Below are 19,549 nucleotides of genomic sequence, written 5' to 3'. Positions count from 1 at the left end.
TTGAAGATGTTGTATATGTGGCGGTGATGGTCACTCGATCTTTTTAAAGCCACGGCTTAAAATGATTCTAATACTGAAATAAGCGTGAGGATAAAAAGTTGCGTTTTAGCCACTTTTATGCATATGTCGCAGTGGCGTAATGGAGAAACAACCGATCTTAAATGTATATTATGAAATTTGTGGTGTTTCGTTTCAATATTCGGATTTATGTAAACGGAAATATTTTATCTGAAATATATTTTAAAATGATATATTGCTGGAAAGATATACACATATAACTTAAATTAAAAATAAAACATTTAATTTAAATGTTTAATGACATAACTTATTATGACTGCTCAGAAGATTATCGTAATATTAAATAAAGACATATAAATAATTTCGATTCATTTTACAAGCTTGAAAGAAAATGGCGTCCTCCAAAGGAGCAAACACGTATAATAGACAAAATTGGGAGGATTCGGTAATATTTTATTTGATTTAGGAATATAATCATGAACAATATGTTTTCTTTAAAAAATTGCATTCTTTTACAACCCAAATCGCGTATTTAATCAACTAATCAGATCAATAATTTAACTTAATTGAAGTTGATAGTTATACCGGAGACTACCTGGGTTTACGAACATGAGGGGGCTATTAGAAGCTGATCCAGCTTGCGGCCCTAACCGAATATGTATGTATGTATGTATGTATGATCCCACTAACACAGAACAACACTCGAAACAGAATTTTTTTTTGGAATTACATCAAATCCTTAAGGAAAGATAATTGTGGGGTATCTCCACTGAAGGATAAAGGAAAATTACACTACGACCCGACTGAAAAGGCCAACATCCTAAACCTACAGTACCACTCGGTATTCACCAAGGAGGACAGTTCCAGCATCCATACACCTGAGGGCGAACCATCACCTATCATGCCAGACATAAACATAACCACAGAAGGTATACGTGCCCTTCTCAGGAAACTTAATGTACAGAAAGCGGCCGGTCCGGACTTAATTCCTGCACGCATCTACAAAGAGATGGCAGACCAGTGTGCTCCTTTTCTGAACATTATATATAGTAAGTGCCTATCAAATGGCAGTATACCAGACGTGTGGAAGACAGCCAATGTGTCGGCAATTTTCAAGAAAGGGGAAAGGTTCAAAGCCAGCAACTACAGGCCGGTTTCACTGACATGCATAGCATGTAAGATACTGGAGCACATTATTGTAAGCAACATAATGGGCCACCTTGATAGACATGCCATCCTTAGGACTGTCAACACGGTTTCAGGAGAAGACGGAGCTGTGAAACCCAGCTACTGATGCTGACCAATGAGCTCGTCCATTCAATGGCCCACCATAAACAACATGACCTTGCTGTACTTGATTTCAGCAAGGCCTTCAATCGGGTCCTGCACAGTCGCCTGCTGAACAAACTCAACCACTATGGCATCAGGGGTAACACCTTGAAGTGGATTGAAGCCTTTCTGACAGATCGCACGCAGAGGGTAGTCGTTGATGGAGCAACATCCGAACCAGCACCCGTCGTTAGCGGAGTCCCTCAGGGAAGCGTCCTCGGACCCATCTTATTTCTTGTCTTCATCAACGACTTGCCACTTCATGTCACATCCAGAGCAGGGTCTTCCCCAGGCCATTTAAGCGCCCCTCGCCGGGGCGCTTGAATTTCGAAATCAGAGTCCCCGGGGCGCTTGAAATTTTCCGATCAGTGTATTCTTCAGTAAAAGAAAGTGGAGATTGTCCAAAAAAATCAAGGTTTCCCTATCAGTGTATCAATATTCCCTGTTTTAAAAGAGCACTCGGTACCTGCTTTCACAAGTAATCGCCATAAACACCACATGGGGTAATGGATAATCCACTGATAAGAGAATAGCATGACGCGCGTATCGATTATTCTAGCCACATTACACGGTCATTTAAATGCTGACAAGGATGTATCTGGTAACTTTCCAGTCGTCAAACTGTGAAGTTCATCGTCCAATCGGTTACGGGAATGCTTATGAGGGCGGGGTTAACTATCGACCATTATTTTTGATTGACGTCGGGCATGAAGTAAGAGTTTATCGCAGCTTGATTAGCAAGAAGTTGTACCATTTGAGTAATATAAAACCGGTAATTAGTACAGTACAGAACATTAAAAGATGGTTTCGGGCATCATCATCACACCTTTTTACTGTAAACAAGTGTTACCTATGACTCATAATTAATACGAGAAATTAATTGCAAGTGGTAAACAATTAATTATTATAGCGAGTAAGTTGTGCAAATGACTCCCGGTTACAATTATGTGATAACAATTTATTTAATTCCAGTACATGTATATTTCAACATGTCCATTTATAGAACTGATTCACCTCGTTTTTCTGACATTTATTCGACACGTAATGCGCTTTAACAAATTTTCGTTGAATTAATTACGCACACTTGTAAATGTTTCGTCTGATAATCGATAGTTAGAAGACTGATGATGGCAACCGGTCGTGATCCTCGTGGACAACGTGAATTTCATGCATAATTCCGTCAAAACATTTATTCGACTCGTAAAGTGTGTAAACAAATTATCGTTGAATTTATAACGCAACGGTTAATATTTGTTGACATCTCAAATGGGAATAATAAAATTTGTAATCCGAAACCCATTACCGTAAGTCCATGTTAACGCGTTTTTAATCCGAAACACACTTCCGAATGTAAATGTTACCGCAACGTTAAATATTTTTGCTTCAAATTAGCAGTGCAAATTTATTTTGTGTCGAATCTTTTTCTCAATTAAAAAGAGCGCGAAAATTATGCAGCATATACAACGTCGCGTCTATTGCATACAAATGGCGTGTATTGAGCGTTTTAACAAGCACACAACAGGTCAGGGGATTGACGCATATTCAGAGGCAATATTTCATCAAATCTATAAATAGTCACTTGAAAAATGGCAAGGTTTGTGTTAAAGAAATAACTGAAAGCTTTTATCGTAAATATTTACCAGAAAGAGATTGATAAAAACGGAATAAACGGGATTATCGGGTAATAAATAGAAACTTGAAAATAGTAAGTATACAGTTATAGAGTCGGGTTGAAACGGATGTATTGCGGGAATCGTTCGAGTCGGGATTTTACTATCTGTGCGGAAAAGTTTTATAACAATTAAACAATATAAAAAAAATATTTTTAAATGACTGGGGGATTTTTTTGAAGAGTCATAGCGCACCAAATGACGTCTTTTGACGCTGTTTTTCTTTGAGTTAAAACGCACCACAGAACGTGAATTGACACGTTAAATTTAAAAAAATCAACGTCCCACCCCCGGTCGGCCCCGGGGCGCCTGAACAAATTCCTGGGGAAGGCACTGCAGAGTAAGGCAGATGACTGTGTGGTTTAACGGGAAATCAACTCGGAAGAAGACTGCCTGATCCTACAAAACGACCTGATAAAGCTAGCCGAATGGGAGAAACAATGGGGTATGGACTTTCACCCAGAGAAGTGTAGCATTCTCCGTGTCCGCAGAAAGAGGAACCCAATCATGTTCCGTTACACCCTGAAAGACCACATCCTCGAGACTGACTCGACTACCAAGTACCTGGGAGTAACCTTGTCCCAAAACCTTTCATGGAACCACCATATGGACATCACGGCGAAAAAGGGAAACAGTACGCTTGGCTTCCTCCAGCGCAACCTACGCGTCAGCAATGAGAAGGTCAAGACCACGGCATACACTTCTCTTGTCCGGCCAGGCCTTGAGTATTGCTCCACAGTGTGGAACCCATTTACAAAGGACCTGGTTTACAAGCTTGAGATGGTACAGAGGAGGGCTGCTAGATACGTGACCAACCGATACCACAACACCAGCAGCGTATCCGAGTATTTGGGGTGGGAGACGCTCGAGTCACGACGGACCAAAGCGCAACTCACCATGCTGTACAAAATCATCAATGACCTGGTGGATATCCCAGCAAACCAATACCTTGTACAAGCCCCAAGTCGCCCTAAGGACCATAACAAGAAGTACCACCAGCCGTCTACATCCACATCTTACCACAAGAACTCATTCTTTCCACGAACCATATCTGTTTGGAACCACCTCCCTGCGTCAGTCGCAGAGGCCCCTGACTTGGTATCCTTCAAGCAGGGGCTTTCCTCACTCACCTTCTAATCACTGTTAGGTGCCCAGCTTCAAGTAACCCCTAGTGATTCCCATTGCTGTGCCGGCTGCGGCCACTGTAACCGGAGAGGTCTGGGTTGAAGAGGAGAAAACGAAGCTGGCAAAACTTTATACTATCTCTATACTTTTAACTATCAAATCTCTTCTATCTATCCTATCATTTCATATCTTTCTCTTGACCTAGCACCACCTGTCGCGTAATAATCAAGTGTGATTGCGCTGACGTATGATGTAGATGTAGATCAATAAATGAAGTATTTGTTTCTCGTAATAAATCTATGTTTGAGACATTTAGAAATTAGAGTTCGGAGGTAAAAATAAACTGACTTAACTTTTATTCTTTCAATAAAATACATTCAAAACACGAATACTGTTAAGTTCGATTGAACATGTTTGGGGTTTTTCTTGGCATTATCATTTTTGTACCACAGATTTCATATCTACTAACATTACCATCTAAAATTCTAAACACTCCCGGCTACTGATGTTTTACAAAATCGTCCACAAACTGGTTGCTGTACCAATGCTTCCTTACGTGACTCCTCCAACCCGGCTCACTAGACACCAACACCCTCTTTCATTCAGACAAATTCCCACTCCCAGTAACTATTATGAATTTTCCTTCTATCCAGCTACTATCATCCTATGGAACTCCCTGCCAGCCAATATTGTACAGGCACCTACCCTGGACCAGTTTAGGCAGGGGGTGACTTAACTAGACCACAGTTTCTAAGCGGATTGGCTGTTTTTAAGTGTATATTTCTTCTTTTAATTAACACTTTCATCTTTGTTTCTAAGTCTCACAAATACATTTTGTATTACTTTTATCTCCTATACATTTGTTCCTTTAATTGTCTTTCACTGACATGCGCCTGCTTGAAATGCTAATTGTTTGCGTCTAGCAGTATATATAGATAGATAGATAAATACTGCTCAGATCATCAAAAATTGGGAAATTAAATTAGTGTTATTATTGTTTAGCTAACAAATGCTTCAATATTGAAAACGAAGGTGTTCTGCTTTCAATCGCAGTAGGCCGCTTTGTATTTCAGAAATACATCTATTGTTAATTTTTGTTTCAAAAGCTTTTTCTATCAAATTGTCATATATCAGGCTGACAATTTATCTTCAATACAATTGTAAGCTAAGCAGAAATTTTAAATGATGACTATTACCAATCAGGTCCTAATATACTTAAAAAAGGTGTATAATTTTTTGTTTCAGGAATTCCCTATTCTGTGCCAGACATGCCTGGGAGACAATCCTTATCTGAGAATGGTCAGTACAATGTCGTTACTATGTGTTTGCTAAAGTTGCTTAGTCTTGCTGTTGTTAAAACACTTTTATTTGGGTTGAATTTAATCAACACTTAATTTTTTATTTCAGCCATGTTTGATCAACTTAAAATCACACATTGACTGTGTTATTGGTAATTTAGTTGACAAATAGTTTAAAAAAACACAGAGAATAATGAATTGTACAATTCCCTGCTACTTTGTTCACATGCTTTGATAATAATGATATAATGCCCATCTATAAAGGCTAAGTGCAAAACGGGGTATTATGCTATATGCCTTTACACACTTCAGACCAGCTGGTACATTTGCAAGGTTACATAATCTCATTGGACTTCTGATCAGAATGTATAGATGCAGATGCATATCTGAAGCTGACAACTGTTTGGATAAAGGCCCATTTTAGCGCCTGCGGTATGCAGATCATTTTATTGTTCTCATCCACAGATGAAAGAACCCTACGGAAAGGAGTGCAAGATCTGTGCACGGCCATTTACAGTGTTCCGTTGGTGCCCAGGGGCCCGTATGAGGTTCAAGAAAACTGAAGTCTGCCAGACATGCTCCAAAATCAAGAACGTGTGTCAAACCTGCTTATTAGATCTTGAATATGGTAAGAATGATGCACAGTGTGTAATTGAATAAATGTTTTGTGTGCACATGTTTAAGTGAAGAACAATAATACTAAGGAGTCCATATCACAACATGTTTTTGGCAGATTTTTTTAGCTTATTTAGGGTCATATTCCCAATAGCAAAAAAATTAAAAATTCCCAATAAATGTTTGTTTTTTTCAGATGTTAATATATATAGATGTTCATTGAAGGATACTTTTGGAGTTGTAATAACCATTTGTTTTGGTTCAATGTTTTCTACGGTATGTAAGTTTTATGAAAAATAAGTTTTTTTTTATAAATTTAAAATCAAATTCATTGTATATTCCCAAAATCGTGGAAAAAACTCCATTCTGTGTCTTGATGTATGTCAAATAGTACTTCAGTGTGTCATGTCTCCTGAAATGATAATTGATAGTCTTTCAGGAGCTCATTCAAGTACTTGTAACAATTAATTGGTAATGTAAATAACTTTATTATAAAACGAAGATGAACTAAAAATCAGTGTTAACACAACATTCATTACTTTTTTACATCTGAATAAGAAGTAATTTTGAGTTTTTCATATTATATGTGTCATGGTCTATAGGCTTGCCTGTACAAGTGAGAGATGCAGCTCTGAAGATCCAAGACAACATGCCCAAGTCAGATGTGAACAAGGAATATTACCAGCAAAACATGGAAAGAGAGGTAGGGAATTAAATCTTTGAATGGTTTGCATTTTGTTTGGTAATAGACAGCAGTTATTTGACTGAAAGTTTACTTTTATTGACAGATTTCTTTTTTATGCCCCCTTCTTCGAAGAAGAGGGGGTATATTGTTTTTGGCCTGTCTGTCATTCTGTCCCGAAACTTTAACCTTGGTTAAAGTTTGATAACTTTTGCAATATTGAAGGCATGCATATGTATCTCATGGAGCTGCTCATTTTGAGTAGTGAAAGGTCATGGTCATCATTCAAGGTCAAAGGTCAAATATACGGCTTCAAAGCGGCGCAGTAGGGGGCATTGTGTTTTTGACAAACACATCTCTTGTATGATCTTTCTTTTCATAGTATCTTTAACCAATCGGGTCTAGGTAAAGGTCAAGAATAGAAAAATGATAATATATGTTTTAGCTCAATAACATGAGTTTTGATGGAGATATTTTTTAAGCTTTATATGTATGTATCTTACATGCAGACCACTGAATTTCAATTAGGGTTAGTTAGGTTAAGGTAATTGTAATAAGAAATAACAAAACAGCATACAGAAAGTTTCAGGTCGATAACTTTTGCTTGTCCAATCTTGATGTAACTATGAATGTAGCAGGCTTACAGGCAGACCAAGCTTGATATTGCAGTTGGGGCCAATCGAGTCAAGGTCATTGTTATTAAAGATAGGAAAACAGGTTTTGCTAACTAACTTATGTAAGGAGCAAGGTATTGATATTAATTTTGTGTGTGTAAGTAGCTTACATGCAGACTTAGCATGGGGTTGTATTTGGGAGAGTGAAGATGAGGCGAAGGTCACTGTTACTAAAAATAGAAAAACAGTTTACGCTAAAAAAACTTAAGCCTGGTTTTGTTTTATTATGCAGACATTTTTATGTCCCCAACCACTATAGTGGGGGACATATTGTTTTTGCCCTGTCTGTTGGTCTGTCTGTTGGTTTGCCCAAACTTAAACATTTTGCCATAACTTTTGCAATATTGAAGATAGCAACTTCATATTTGGCATGCATGTGTATCTCATGGAGCTGCACATTTTGAGTGGTGAAAGGTCAAGGTCATCCTTCAAGGTCAAAGGTAAAAATAAAATAAAAAAATGATTAAAAAAAGTCAAAGCGGCGCAGAAAGGGACATAGTGTTTCTGACAAACACATTTCTTGTTGTGTAGGTAGCTTACATGCATTCCAGCTTTGGTTTTACTTCTAGGTAAATGTTACTAAACATTGCAAAACGTTTCCACTCAGGGACATTGTTTTAATGAGGTATTGTGCTGAAATTTAGTGTGTTGGTTACTTGCATTACTAGTCAGAATATTCATCTTTTTACAATTTGGACTGACATAACAGTGGAAATGTTTCTTTGTTGCATTTCTTAATTGTTTCCTAAGAGTGTTCTTCTTATTTTTTTATGCCTCCAAAGGAGGGCATATAGTGATCGGACTGTCTGTTTGTCCGTCTGTCCTTCCGTCACTCTTTGCGTTTACGTTTCGCGTTTAGGTTTTGAAAAATGCTCATAACTTCCATGTCGCTTCAGATAGCAACTTGATATTTGGCATGCATGTGTATCTCATGGAGCTGCACATTTTGAGTGGTGGAAGGTCAAGGTCATCCTTCAAGGTCAAAGGTCAAATATATGGCTTCAAAGCAGCGCAGAAGGGGCATTGTGTTTCTGACAAACACATCTCTTGTTTTGAAATATAATGTGCATACAATTCCATTGTTTAACATAGCACTTTGTGTAAAATTGCAATTTCAGATGGCCCTGAATGATGGCGTGAACCCTTCTGGTGCTCTGGGTAAGGCCATGGCCCCCAGTGATATGCTCCTCAAGTTGGCACGCACCACACCCTACTACAAACGCAACAGACCCCACATATGCTCCTTCTGGGTGAAAGGGGAATGTAAGCGAGGGGAGGAATGTCCATACAGGTATGCTTAGATCAAATATATGTTAAGTAAAGTGAAAGATATTCTGATTGTGACAAACTAACTCAATAGACTTGTCCACACTTCATTTATCATTAGATATTTGTGATCAAAGCAGAGCATTACATAATGGCATACTAATTATTCCTCGGCTGCTTATAAATAATTGAGACACTACAAATTACATTATGTTAGGTACTTTTAGATTTCTTTCCCCTGATTTTGTTTTAAACTGAATTTCTTACTTAAGTCTTATTTACACTGATGAAAATTAGTGTGATACACTTTTGCTGCTAGAAAACTGGTTTGAATGGATGTTTATGGACGTAAATATTTTGAAAATAAATTTTGAACATTCAATTTAATAATCAGTTAAGCCTATATTTCTTTAAATTATATGGTTTAAAGTAAATTGTGGCTTATATCTTCTGAAGTTTTTCTGTTGTTACATGTAATACTATTATTTCATATCTCAGCTGACGTTTTTCTGCAGTAAAGATTTTCATATCTTACCTCTGTTTAACTACAGAAAATATAAAAGTTGCTCTACCAAACACTTTCCTATTGTAAAAATTACTGTCACTTGTCTGTGCTTATGTGTTCCAATCTAAACAATAATTCTTGCTAACTCCAACACATTTTTTGATGTAATAAAGATAGCATAATTCTGAACTATCACCAGGTAATTTTTCTGTGTTTTAACCCAAACTTCTAACTGATTTCCAACAGACATGAGAAGCCAACAGACCCAGATGACCCTCTGGCAGACCAGAACATCAAAGACCGTTTTTACGGGATGAACGACCCTGTGGCTGACAAGTTGATGAACCGCTATACCTCCATGCCGAAGCTTGAGCCCCCTGAGGACCGCACCATCACCACCTTGTATGTCGGAGGGCTCGGCGACAAGGTTGGAGAGACAGAACTCAAGTATGCTATTTGTACAAAGTTTAAAAAAATAATGTATTTGGGCGTTAAGAAATACTGTGAAACCTTTATTATTGGCCAATCATTAATTTTCGTATATTTTGTCAGTAGACTGATTGACGAATTTAAGTTCATAACAAATAATTATACTCCCACAAACGAAGTTTAGGGGGTATATAGGAGTGAGCTTGTATGTCTGTCGGTCTGTCCGTATTAAGTGTCCACTCTCTAATTCAAGTTGTTTTCATCCTCCACCAAACTTGGTCAGATGTTGTATCTAGATAATGTCTAGGTCAAGTTCAAATATGGGTCATGCCGGGTCAAAAACTAGGTCACGGGGTCACTTAGTTGTTTTAAACATTGAGCATGGTGTCCAGTCTCTAATTCAAGTAGTTTTCATCCGAGCTTCACCAAACTTGGTCAGAAGTTGTATCTAGTTAATGTCTAGGCCAAGTTTGAATATGGGTCATGCCTGGTCAAAAACTAGGTCACGGGGTCACTTAGTGCGTTTTAAACATTGAGCATGGTGTCTGCTGTTTTTTGTGAAGACAACATGCAAAATATTCTGTGTCAATTCGGCATGTGGGGGTATTTGTCACGTCTGTGACAAAGTTCTAGTTATATCAGATGTTTAAACAAAATTAAGACTGAATTACCATACATATGAAAAAAATAAAATTATGTACATGTAATCCACGCATACATACTGCATCTGTTTCGCAGTCAAAAAACTCTGTGTATAACACAAATCGGAGTACATAATACTGTGTACTTTTAATACTGACATTTGACATTTCCTGTTAAACGCTAATGCAGTAAAGTTATATCCAAAAACAATTCTGACTTTGTTTAGGTAGAATAGTAAGTTCTGAGCTAATTTATTGCCGTGTTGTGTCGTCATTTGCCATACATACCACTTTTGTGCATGCATATCTTATCCAATAAAATAACAGCATCAATTAAAAAAACACTGGCCGTTTATGATGATAAATGTGTTGATGAATTTCATCAACACAAAAAAACATACCCCATTTTTCAGAAGCGTTCAGTGCATTATATGACAGAGTTTTAATTGGGCACAGTTCATATTAATTATAATAATCAATGGACGAGTGCATATCTAGATTGAATGCAATACGATACAAAGCAACGTTTTATTGCGTCATAGGCAGTCGTGCAAAGAACAAGTTTCCCGGCCACTCTTAAAACCGGGCCTAAATTTAAATGAATTTCTGTGAATATTTACCCTGCTTTTGCATGTACTAGTAATTAAATTGTCTGGATTACGTATTTAATTTCTCTGTGTTTGTTATATTTTCAATTGCATTTTTGCAGACAATCTTTAAATTGATATTGTCCACAAATTACAATGAAATGAAACATGCTTGTTAAACTTGTCAAAGCTGTTAATGATTCAAAAGATTGATAGCACATAAATAGTAACAGCATTAGTGCCTTAAGTGTCTGGTTGTTCAGTCCCACTAATCTGCTAATCATAACAATGAACTAGTTAATGGAATACAATAATTAGGGCAAGTTACTATCTCCTGATAACAAAAGACTTGTTTATTGGCATGTGATAAACTGAGCCCACTTACTGCAAGTGACTCCCAACCCAGTCCCCACCACGATTTATTTCAACTGCGATTTATTGCGGACAAGTATATATTTTTTCAGTCGGAAAATGACCAACACATTTTTTTTCTCCAAAACCAGAAATTTGCAAATTTAATAGTGATTTCTTGAAAAATGACAAAATTGTATGCTGCTTAAGTAAAGGTTTCACAGATACATGTATATATAAATGTTGCCAGACTTGGCACAAAGTACTCAAGTCAAGCATATGTGATCTCTCTTTGTCCCTCGTGCGGCATGCAGTGGTCTTTGTCAACTTTAGCTTGCTAACACTCTAGAGGCCACTTTTGTTATCCAATCGTGATAAAACTTGGTCAGAACTTTGATCTTTAACAATACAGAGGCGATGTTCAAAACTTGGTCATGTGTGTATAAAAACTAGGGATGGCAAAACTATTTGAATATACAGTACAAATATTGAATCGTCAGTATTGGAATGGCAGAGTTGGCATTCAAGTATTCGCAAGTTTACTATTTCAATTGAGTTTGTGCTTTTTAATTAATTACCCGCAAGTTGCTTACTAATTACAAGAACAATAGCAACTAACTCAACCAAACTCAAAAGGGATTAACATGTACAGACGCTCATCGTGTCAAAATGATAACGTGCTCTCATCAGCGTCTATTGTGCAGTCACAATATACACACCCAAAGAAAGGGCCTCAACTTGTGTTTGTCAATTTGCTGCCAATTAGGGCCTTACAATGACTAGAGAAAAATAGTTAAAATGGTGTGATCACAGTTTGAACAGCCATTAAAGGGGCCTTTTCACAGATTTTGGCATTTTTTAACTTATTCATTAAATGCTTTATATCGATAAATGTAATCATTGGATCGTAACAGCTCCAGTAAAAAATCAAGAATAAAATTTAAAAAAGGAAAAGAACATTGCCCGGTCCAGGTTTCGAACCAGTGACCCCTGGAGTCCTGCCAGAGTCCTGAAGTAAAAACGCCTTAGCCTACTGAGCTATTCCGCCGAGTACACGTACTGGACGTATTTTATACCTTATATAAGCTATCTTCGTAGTTTCACAAAATTTAACGACAAAAACAGAACTCTCCAAATTATTCATATTATTCAGATGCATATAATTGCTATATTAGACCATGGTAGATGTTCAGTATTACTGTTTCCTCACAAATATCATAACTAAAACGAAAATTTGCGAATCTGAAACAACTTTTTTCAATTTTGTCAATTTACCAAAGCGTGAAAAGATCCCTTTAAATGTTTGAAGTAGTCACAGTTGGCAAATGTATAAATGTATTTGAACAGAAAATATGCAGTCATCACTAAAAATTCTTTGCGAGGTATTTTGCATAACCTTTTGAAATGATACTTTTTTTTTACACACACACATGATATCGCCATTATTAAATTCATGAAAAAAAATTATGTAAATGATTTCAATTCTATGACTCGTTATCCTTTTATTTGTGTCCGATTTGAGTGTCGGTCAAAGATTCAGTTCACAACAATAAGATTACTCTATAGCAAAATTAACAAAAGCAACAACCTTCTAAGTAACCAGGGACTAATACAAACAATTTGAGTTTGTCTCTGTAATACATTGCAAAAAAAAAAGATAATACATTCCAACTGTTTAATGCGAATATTCAAGTATTCGATTGAATGGATTTGCGAGAATTTGAATACCAATTTAGGTATTCGATGCCATCTCTAATAAAAACTGATGTCACCATGTCACATCTAAGAAAAACTGATGACTTAATCTTAGTGAAATATGGTCAGAATGTTTATGTCAATTTAATCTGGGTCAAGTGGGGTCAAAAACTATGTCGCAAGGTCAAGTCTTGATAATTTGTCTTCTTTTAACTCGGAATGCAAAAGGTGAAAATGAGGCATAATAAAAAAAATGTCTATGATTCCGAAATTTTAGCAAATATATCTTGTTCTTTTTCAAAAAACACTGGTTGGAACACTCAATACAGCTCTTTTGCCTGTACATATTGTTATTTGACTGCCATTCCAGAGACTATTTCTACCAGTTTGGTGAAATTCGCTCCATTAATGTGGTATCGAAGCAGCAGTGTGCGTTCGTACAGTTCACCACACGTGCTGCTGCAGAGACAGCCTCAGAAAAGTCATTCAATAAGCTGATCATCAATGGGCGTCGCCTGAACATCAAGTGGGGCAAGTCACAGGGCCAGATAGGGACAGAGAGAGAGGAGAAGGAGGAGGAGCGACATAACCTGGCCCCTGTTCCTGGGCTGCCTGGAGGTGAGCAGCGAGAATATAAGCCTCATTCTGGTAAAGATGGGCTTAATGCATATGCACATGGGTGAAAGTTTTCAGTATTAATACTGATTTCAGTATTTTGCATAATTTTTGTCCTTAATAAACTATAGTAAAAACTGTTATATCATCATTATTCGACCAGATTTCAGTATTTTTAAAAGTCTGCACTTTCACCCATGTATGCATAGTGTAATCTGGGCTTAATGTCATGTGCTTAAAGTGTGTTCACAGATAAGCCTGTGCAGTTTTCACATGCTAACCAGGGGACCACACTTTCTGTCTACACTGGATTTTTGTTTATAAGAGACTTCCTGTAAACACAGAATTCCATAAAAGCAGAAAGTGTCATCCCTGATAATTGTTATTTTCCTTAGACTGTATTCTTTGTGAATTTAAGATTAATCTCTTTTCTTACTTCTTTATATAGTTTTGATGAGTGGATTTTTGTATGTTTCTGTAAATGTCTTGACATACTGTTATCCATTGAGAACTGATTATTGTTTTACATGAGTTAAAGATCTTTTATGTTAAACTGAATTTTTGTAAACCATAAGAACATACATGTATATTTTTCTTGCAGCTTTGCCTATACCTCCAGAGGAGATCTCCAACAACTTCTTCAATCTGGGCCCCATGCCTCCCATGCAGTTGAGGGGACCCATGCCACCTAGAGGGCCGCCTCACATGATACCCATGTTCATGAGAGGACCCCCACCCCCAGGTAAGCCTGCATTTCTCTATCTAAATGTTATGTAGGCAGCAGAAATAATTATATGAATCATATGACTAAAAGCCTATAAGCCTGTGTGTGCCTGCACAGTATTAAATTAACAGTTTATGTCTGTTTCCTGTAGATTGAAATGTGAAAGACCAAAGACCTACATATGTATGTTTCTATTGAAGGTTTTATTGGGGGATCCAGTTATGAAAGATCCAAATAGTTACACTGACAAGACTCACATTTTATACTAGGAATTCAACATGTGTTATTTTAGTCTTTAAATAACTACTTACAATAAATCATTCTGTGGAAATATAAGGATTAAATCTGTACCTTCTAGTAAACTGTGAGTATGTATTTCAGGTGTTCGTCTGCCGCCTCCACCCCCAGGGATGATGCCATTGAGGCCCCCACCAGGGGTCATGCCCCGGGGTCACGTACCTCAGATGCACTATCCCTCTCAGGACCCCAACAGGATGGGGGCGACCATGCAAAACAGATAGAACATTGCACCTTGCTACAGCTTGGATTTGTATTAGACATCTACTTCAGCAATGGCTGATGAAAACAGGACGTATATCTTGTTCAGTTTCAGCTTCCAGTGTCGAGATTTTATCTTCACCAAATGAAAAGTGTGTGGTCTATATAGAAACAGGGATGGTGAACATTGCTGATCCTATATGGTTCTGTTGGTCATGTACACAAAGCTTGGCTGTGTCATGTTTTGTGAAGCTTTATGCCTTGAACAAGAAACAAGAACAAGTTTATGGACCATTTATATATCCGATTTGTAGTTGTTTCCTCTCAATTATTATCAGATATATGGCTTCATATGTATTGCATGTAATAGTTGAGTTGAAACCAAATCTGATTTTATGTATTTCATAAACTTGTATTAGAAAATTCACGTCTAGGGTCTCAAGTTTGGTAGGTCCATAAATTATATAATATAATTTATGGAGCTACCAAACTTGAGACCTTATATCCTTAAATCTCTATAATGGAGAATGAGGAGAATATGAACCACAAAATGTTCTGATTTATTGTTCTTTGTCCTGATATGCGAATAACTTTTTCATCATTTTTCAAAGTGACTATGTGTCAATTATAACATGTAGGCTCCTATGTATTGTTTACACACGGAATTGTTAAAATAATTTTTTGGAACATTTTAATTCTTGTTTTAATTATATTCTTGAAAATTTTATTTTACGCGTACATGTTTTTCATTTCACACAATAAATATGGAAGTAAATTTTTGTTGAAGGGTGTGTGTTGAAAAATAGTGGTATGCCACGTGTGTCTTTTAAAAGCTGTCAACAAGAATGTAAGGACAGTAAACCAAGTATAGGAAATTTGGTCAATGTTCAACAATCCATATTGTATTGCTTCGTGTTCATGTATGTTTGCAGGAGCAACTTGTCAAAGGAAAGGCAAAGTTATGAAAAAAGTTGAAGTTATGCACCTTGCGAGCATTTCATATTGCGAAGAAGAATTTTAAATATATAATTTACATGCATAGGCTTCATGACCAGAAAGTAATGGTTTGACTTTCAAAAGGAGTTACACACACAGAAAAACCTTAACATTATATGATTTTGAATTTTTGACAATGAGATCAGGTCTTTGGCTGATGTATACAAGCTTGAATGTGAGATCTGTGCACACATTCATTAACACGCATGATCAACCACAAGAAAAACCAAGGCTAAATGATTTGTTTACTTTATGTCATGCAGTAATGTATTCATGCCTCAACAAAAATCAACAATACATTTGTAAATCTGATATATGATTTAATGCACTGGATTCACCTCCTAATGATTCTTTAAGCTAACATTTTATTTGATTTTCCAGTTGATTTAAACCACCTGTGTCTGACTAAACTAACAAGGTTTGCATTGGCAATATTGAATCTTACGGGTGCATTTTGCGTAGGTAGATTAAGCTTAATCCTCATTCAGTTGTGAGAATATTCACCATAAATATGTCTAATGCACAAATTTAATGATCATTTAGACCATTAAACAAAAATCAATTGTGAAGATACAAGACCAAAACTTGATTGGTAATTACACTGATCGTATTAAACCATGGCTTGCTTTAAAAAAAAGTAAGACGTAATTGCTACTTTTTCAATGAAACCCGGTTTTAGGCACGATATGTCATTTTAATATACATATATAATTAAAGATGGGCAACTTTTCCAGACAAAAAAGTAACTAGAAATCAGCATTAAACGCTTTATCGAGCGACCTGTCGGACCCTGTGAGAATGGGCATCTCGAAATCTTAGATAAAAGAACATTTGCGTCATCCTGTTGCGACCGAACATAATAACATAAACAAAATGGCCCGTATACATTATGGCAGAGACGTACCGCTAGATGTTAATATACGTCCCTGATTATGGCTCGTGTTCGTTAAGAAGTTTTCACGCATACACAGTGTGCAATTTAATAAAGACATGTTTTTGTTAATAATCATAGTTTGTTTAACTGTTAGCATATTTATTATATCTCAACTGCATTTAAACCATAGGGCGTATAGATTGTTAGAACGCTTCCTTAGTAAAGATCGCACTCGGAAACTTCATGTCACAAGGCAGATGTCATATCCATTAAACAATATCGACGTAGTACATGTATATAAATCATGGTCGATACATACCATTAATTTCCGGACTACGATATGTTTTTGATATTGCAAATACAGAGACGGGATCATAATATGTATTGTTTAGAATGTTTAATGTTTGGCCGACCAATATATGTGACCCGAACATTTATAGTCTATATTATATACCCGTTTAAGAACGAAAGTAAACTTGCTACAAGTTAAAGCACGCCCGTCCGAATGCGAGTAATTGGAGATTAATTGTTTTCGCCTTTAGACTGTCTTTGGCATGGCAGATTAGTTTGCAATAATGTACAGACGGATTTGCCCACGAAGCTTAATGATTTATACATATGTAGTATGCTTACGTTACGTACTGCAATATAATAGTGTGAATTTCTTAAAAGATTTATTTCGTGACGAACAATTGCTTTAATACAAACCTTTTCACACAAGTCAGCGAAATGTTTGCATTAGTTCATGCTTGAGACACTCAAGTACCGAGTAAACTGGATATTATATTACCACATCCTGTTTAAGGTTTTGTTTATTCACTTGTACTGTTTGTTCACTTCTTTATATGGTATCACGACTTTATTTATATTGTGTATGTGGCATAGAAAACTTCACACGAGAACGCACATTTGGTCGACATAAAAAATACTCGAACTATTATTCGTTGTACACTTAAAGTGATTCGTTCCAAACACGAAGTCCCTGAAAATTGATGCCCATGAATATAAATGGCTTTACTGAATATATAAAGGATTAATATAACTATAATATTACGGGGTCAAAGAATAATACTAACCATCAAAATCCTTTATATGAAGTCGTCGCAAAGGAATTCATGTAGGAATAACATTAACATGTTAATAGTCGTTATGGATTATTCGTTCGGGTATTTTGCCTGCAATTCAACATTTCAGAGGGGGCACTTATCTGCCATTAGTCTGTCTCTGAGATACCACATTAAGACACTTGAACTCAAAGGTTGTTTGGTTCAATAGTGTCACAACGTAAAACGCTCAATTTTAAATTGTCGAATTATCGATCTACATCGCTCTAAACTGACTGATTTTAATCCGAATGTCAAGATTTATTGGCAAACATTTACTGATAACGTGCCTCATTTCTGACGGCGTTGTTTTGTCCAACAAATTTGATACATAAAGTAAAATGACGGAAGCATATTCTTGCAATTTCTGTGCGTTTAACTTACAATCTATAATGCGGAACAAATGTACGTGTTCGCACACAGTTGCAACATGCTTATCAATATCAGTACATGTACCGGTAATCCGTCTTTAATAATCTTTAGAGAATCAAATTACGAACTTCATATAGTCGCAATTTGTCAAGCGGTCAAATTGTATATTGTTTACATATATACAATAGGTCGATACCAGGACCTTTTGGCCGTAATCCACAAACCATTCCAATTACATCTTATGGACATCCGGTATATATCAGTCAAGTCCATGAACGACTTTTCGGTTTCGAAGAAATTGAAATTGTATTTGAATGTTGCTACCTTTTTTTACCTAGATAAAAAGTATGCTATTTTTGTCAAAATTAGTGCATTTGACTATCATATGTCACATTTAGAGCCATTCTACATGTATTATTGTTAAATGTTGAATATGAAGAGCAATCACGGACCACGTCATCCAAAAATGGCCAGGAGAATTCTTACCGCCAATGAGACTACTAAGCATTGCCAAAGTTATCAATATTTGAGCAATTGAACATAAGTTTGTAGTAATGTAAAAATGTGATTACAGTTTAACTTTATTTTATTTTTTTAAACAACGTTTCTGTTACATTTGTAAAAATGGCACAAATCTATACGCAGCATATTGAAATGTGACACAAAATGCCATAATTTCTATTCTATTGAAAATAACTTTCTGCTGCACAGCAGAAAACTCATACAAAGAAATAAACGCTGTTTGGAAACTCAGTATTAGTCTGTGCAGATTCTTCCATACGACAGAAAGACACTATTTTGTTCTACAACAAATACGAGCAAACGTGCCGGTATCGGCGTAAATTAACTAGCTTGTTTCAAATTTAAAAAAAAAAAGTAAATAATATTTGATTGATGGTCTATTTATTGTTTATTAATTTAATGTATCATTTATCGTTGATATTTATATGTTGGTTTAATATTGCGGGATTATAATGCTGATATTGAAATCGTATATGCTCGCTTAAAATTCAAAAACGTACAAGTAAAACAACTTAACTTTAAGCGAATGCTAACATCTGAAAGTTAATAATTTCGCCACCAATTGCATGTGGGACAATCATGGTTTAGATGAAAGGCGATGTCCGTTTACAAAATTAATCGATTCTTCATGTACTATTCATAAAATTTATCCCCCATCGTCAATATAAGTGTGCGGAGTCATACCCTACGGTAAATGTATCCAGTTTCGCACATATTAATATTTAACTCATCTAGATTGATGAAATCGCCTATATCAGACACAAGGAACTCACGCGAGATGGCAATTTTCATCATGGTTAGCAGCCTTAGTTTAGGAATAATCATTAATTGAACAATAGCTGTCAATTCTGTTTCTATACAAACTCTGCGTACTTTAAAGTTCAATAACATGCCATAAAGAAATTCGCATTTAGATATGTGTAATCGTTCTATAGACGAAGTAAGTGTTACATTTACTGT

At 36.3% G+C, this 19,549-nt stretch overlaps 2 protein-coding genes across 2 annotated transcripts in view; one reads left to right on the top strand and one right to left on the bottom strand.

Moving 5' to 3' along the window:
* LOC127868716 (40S ribosomal protein S14) overlaps nucleotides 1-19,549 on the bottom strand; it is a 138,690-nt gene that overhangs the window by 46,460 nt on the left and 72,681 nt on the right. The gene's annotated exons all lie outside the window — the stretch shown is intronic.
* On the top strand, nucleotides 264-15,170 carry LOC127868690 (pre-mRNA-splicing factor RBM22-like). The gene is made up of 9 exons (XM_052410641.1): nucleotides 264-463; nucleotides 5,388-5,441; nucleotides 5,906-6,068; nucleotides 6,658-6,758; nucleotides 8,530-8,702; nucleotides 9,429-9,629; nucleotides 13,256-13,503; nucleotides 14,102-14,242; nucleotides 14,606-15,170. The coding sequence occupies exons 1-9, from the start codon at nucleotides 410-412 to the stop codon at nucleotides 14,743-14,745; spliced, it is 1,275 nt and encodes a 424-aa protein (XP_052266601.1). The 5' UTR covers nucleotides 264-409; the 3' UTR covers nucleotides 14,746-15,170.

This window comes from Dreissena polymorpha, chromosome 2 (assembly GCF_020536995.1).
Source record: "Dreissena polymorpha isolate Duluth1 chromosome 2, UMN_Dpol_1.0, whole genome shotgun sequence".
Taxonomy (NCBI): domain Eukaryota; kingdom Metazoa; phylum Mollusca; class Bivalvia; order Myida; family Dreissenidae; genus Dreissena; species Dreissena polymorpha.
The sequence above is the reverse complement of the archived record's forward strand: the minus strand, read 5'-3'. Positions and strand labels throughout refer to the sequence as shown.

Bases quoted from the DNA above. Each gene is read 5' to 3' on its own strand.
- LOC127868690 (XM_052410641.1), top strand. From the start codon at position 410: ATGGCGTCCTCCAAAGGAGCAAACACGTATAATAGACAAAATTGGGAG. The intron at 9,630-13,255 runs GTATGCTATTTG...CTGCCATTCCAG, and splicing joins GTTGGAGAGACAGAACTCAA to AGACTATTTCTACCAGTTTG. The intron at 14,243-14,605 runs GTAAGCCTGCAT...TATGTATTTCAG, and splicing joins GAGAGGACCCCCACCCCCAG to GTGTTCGTCTGCCGCCTCCA.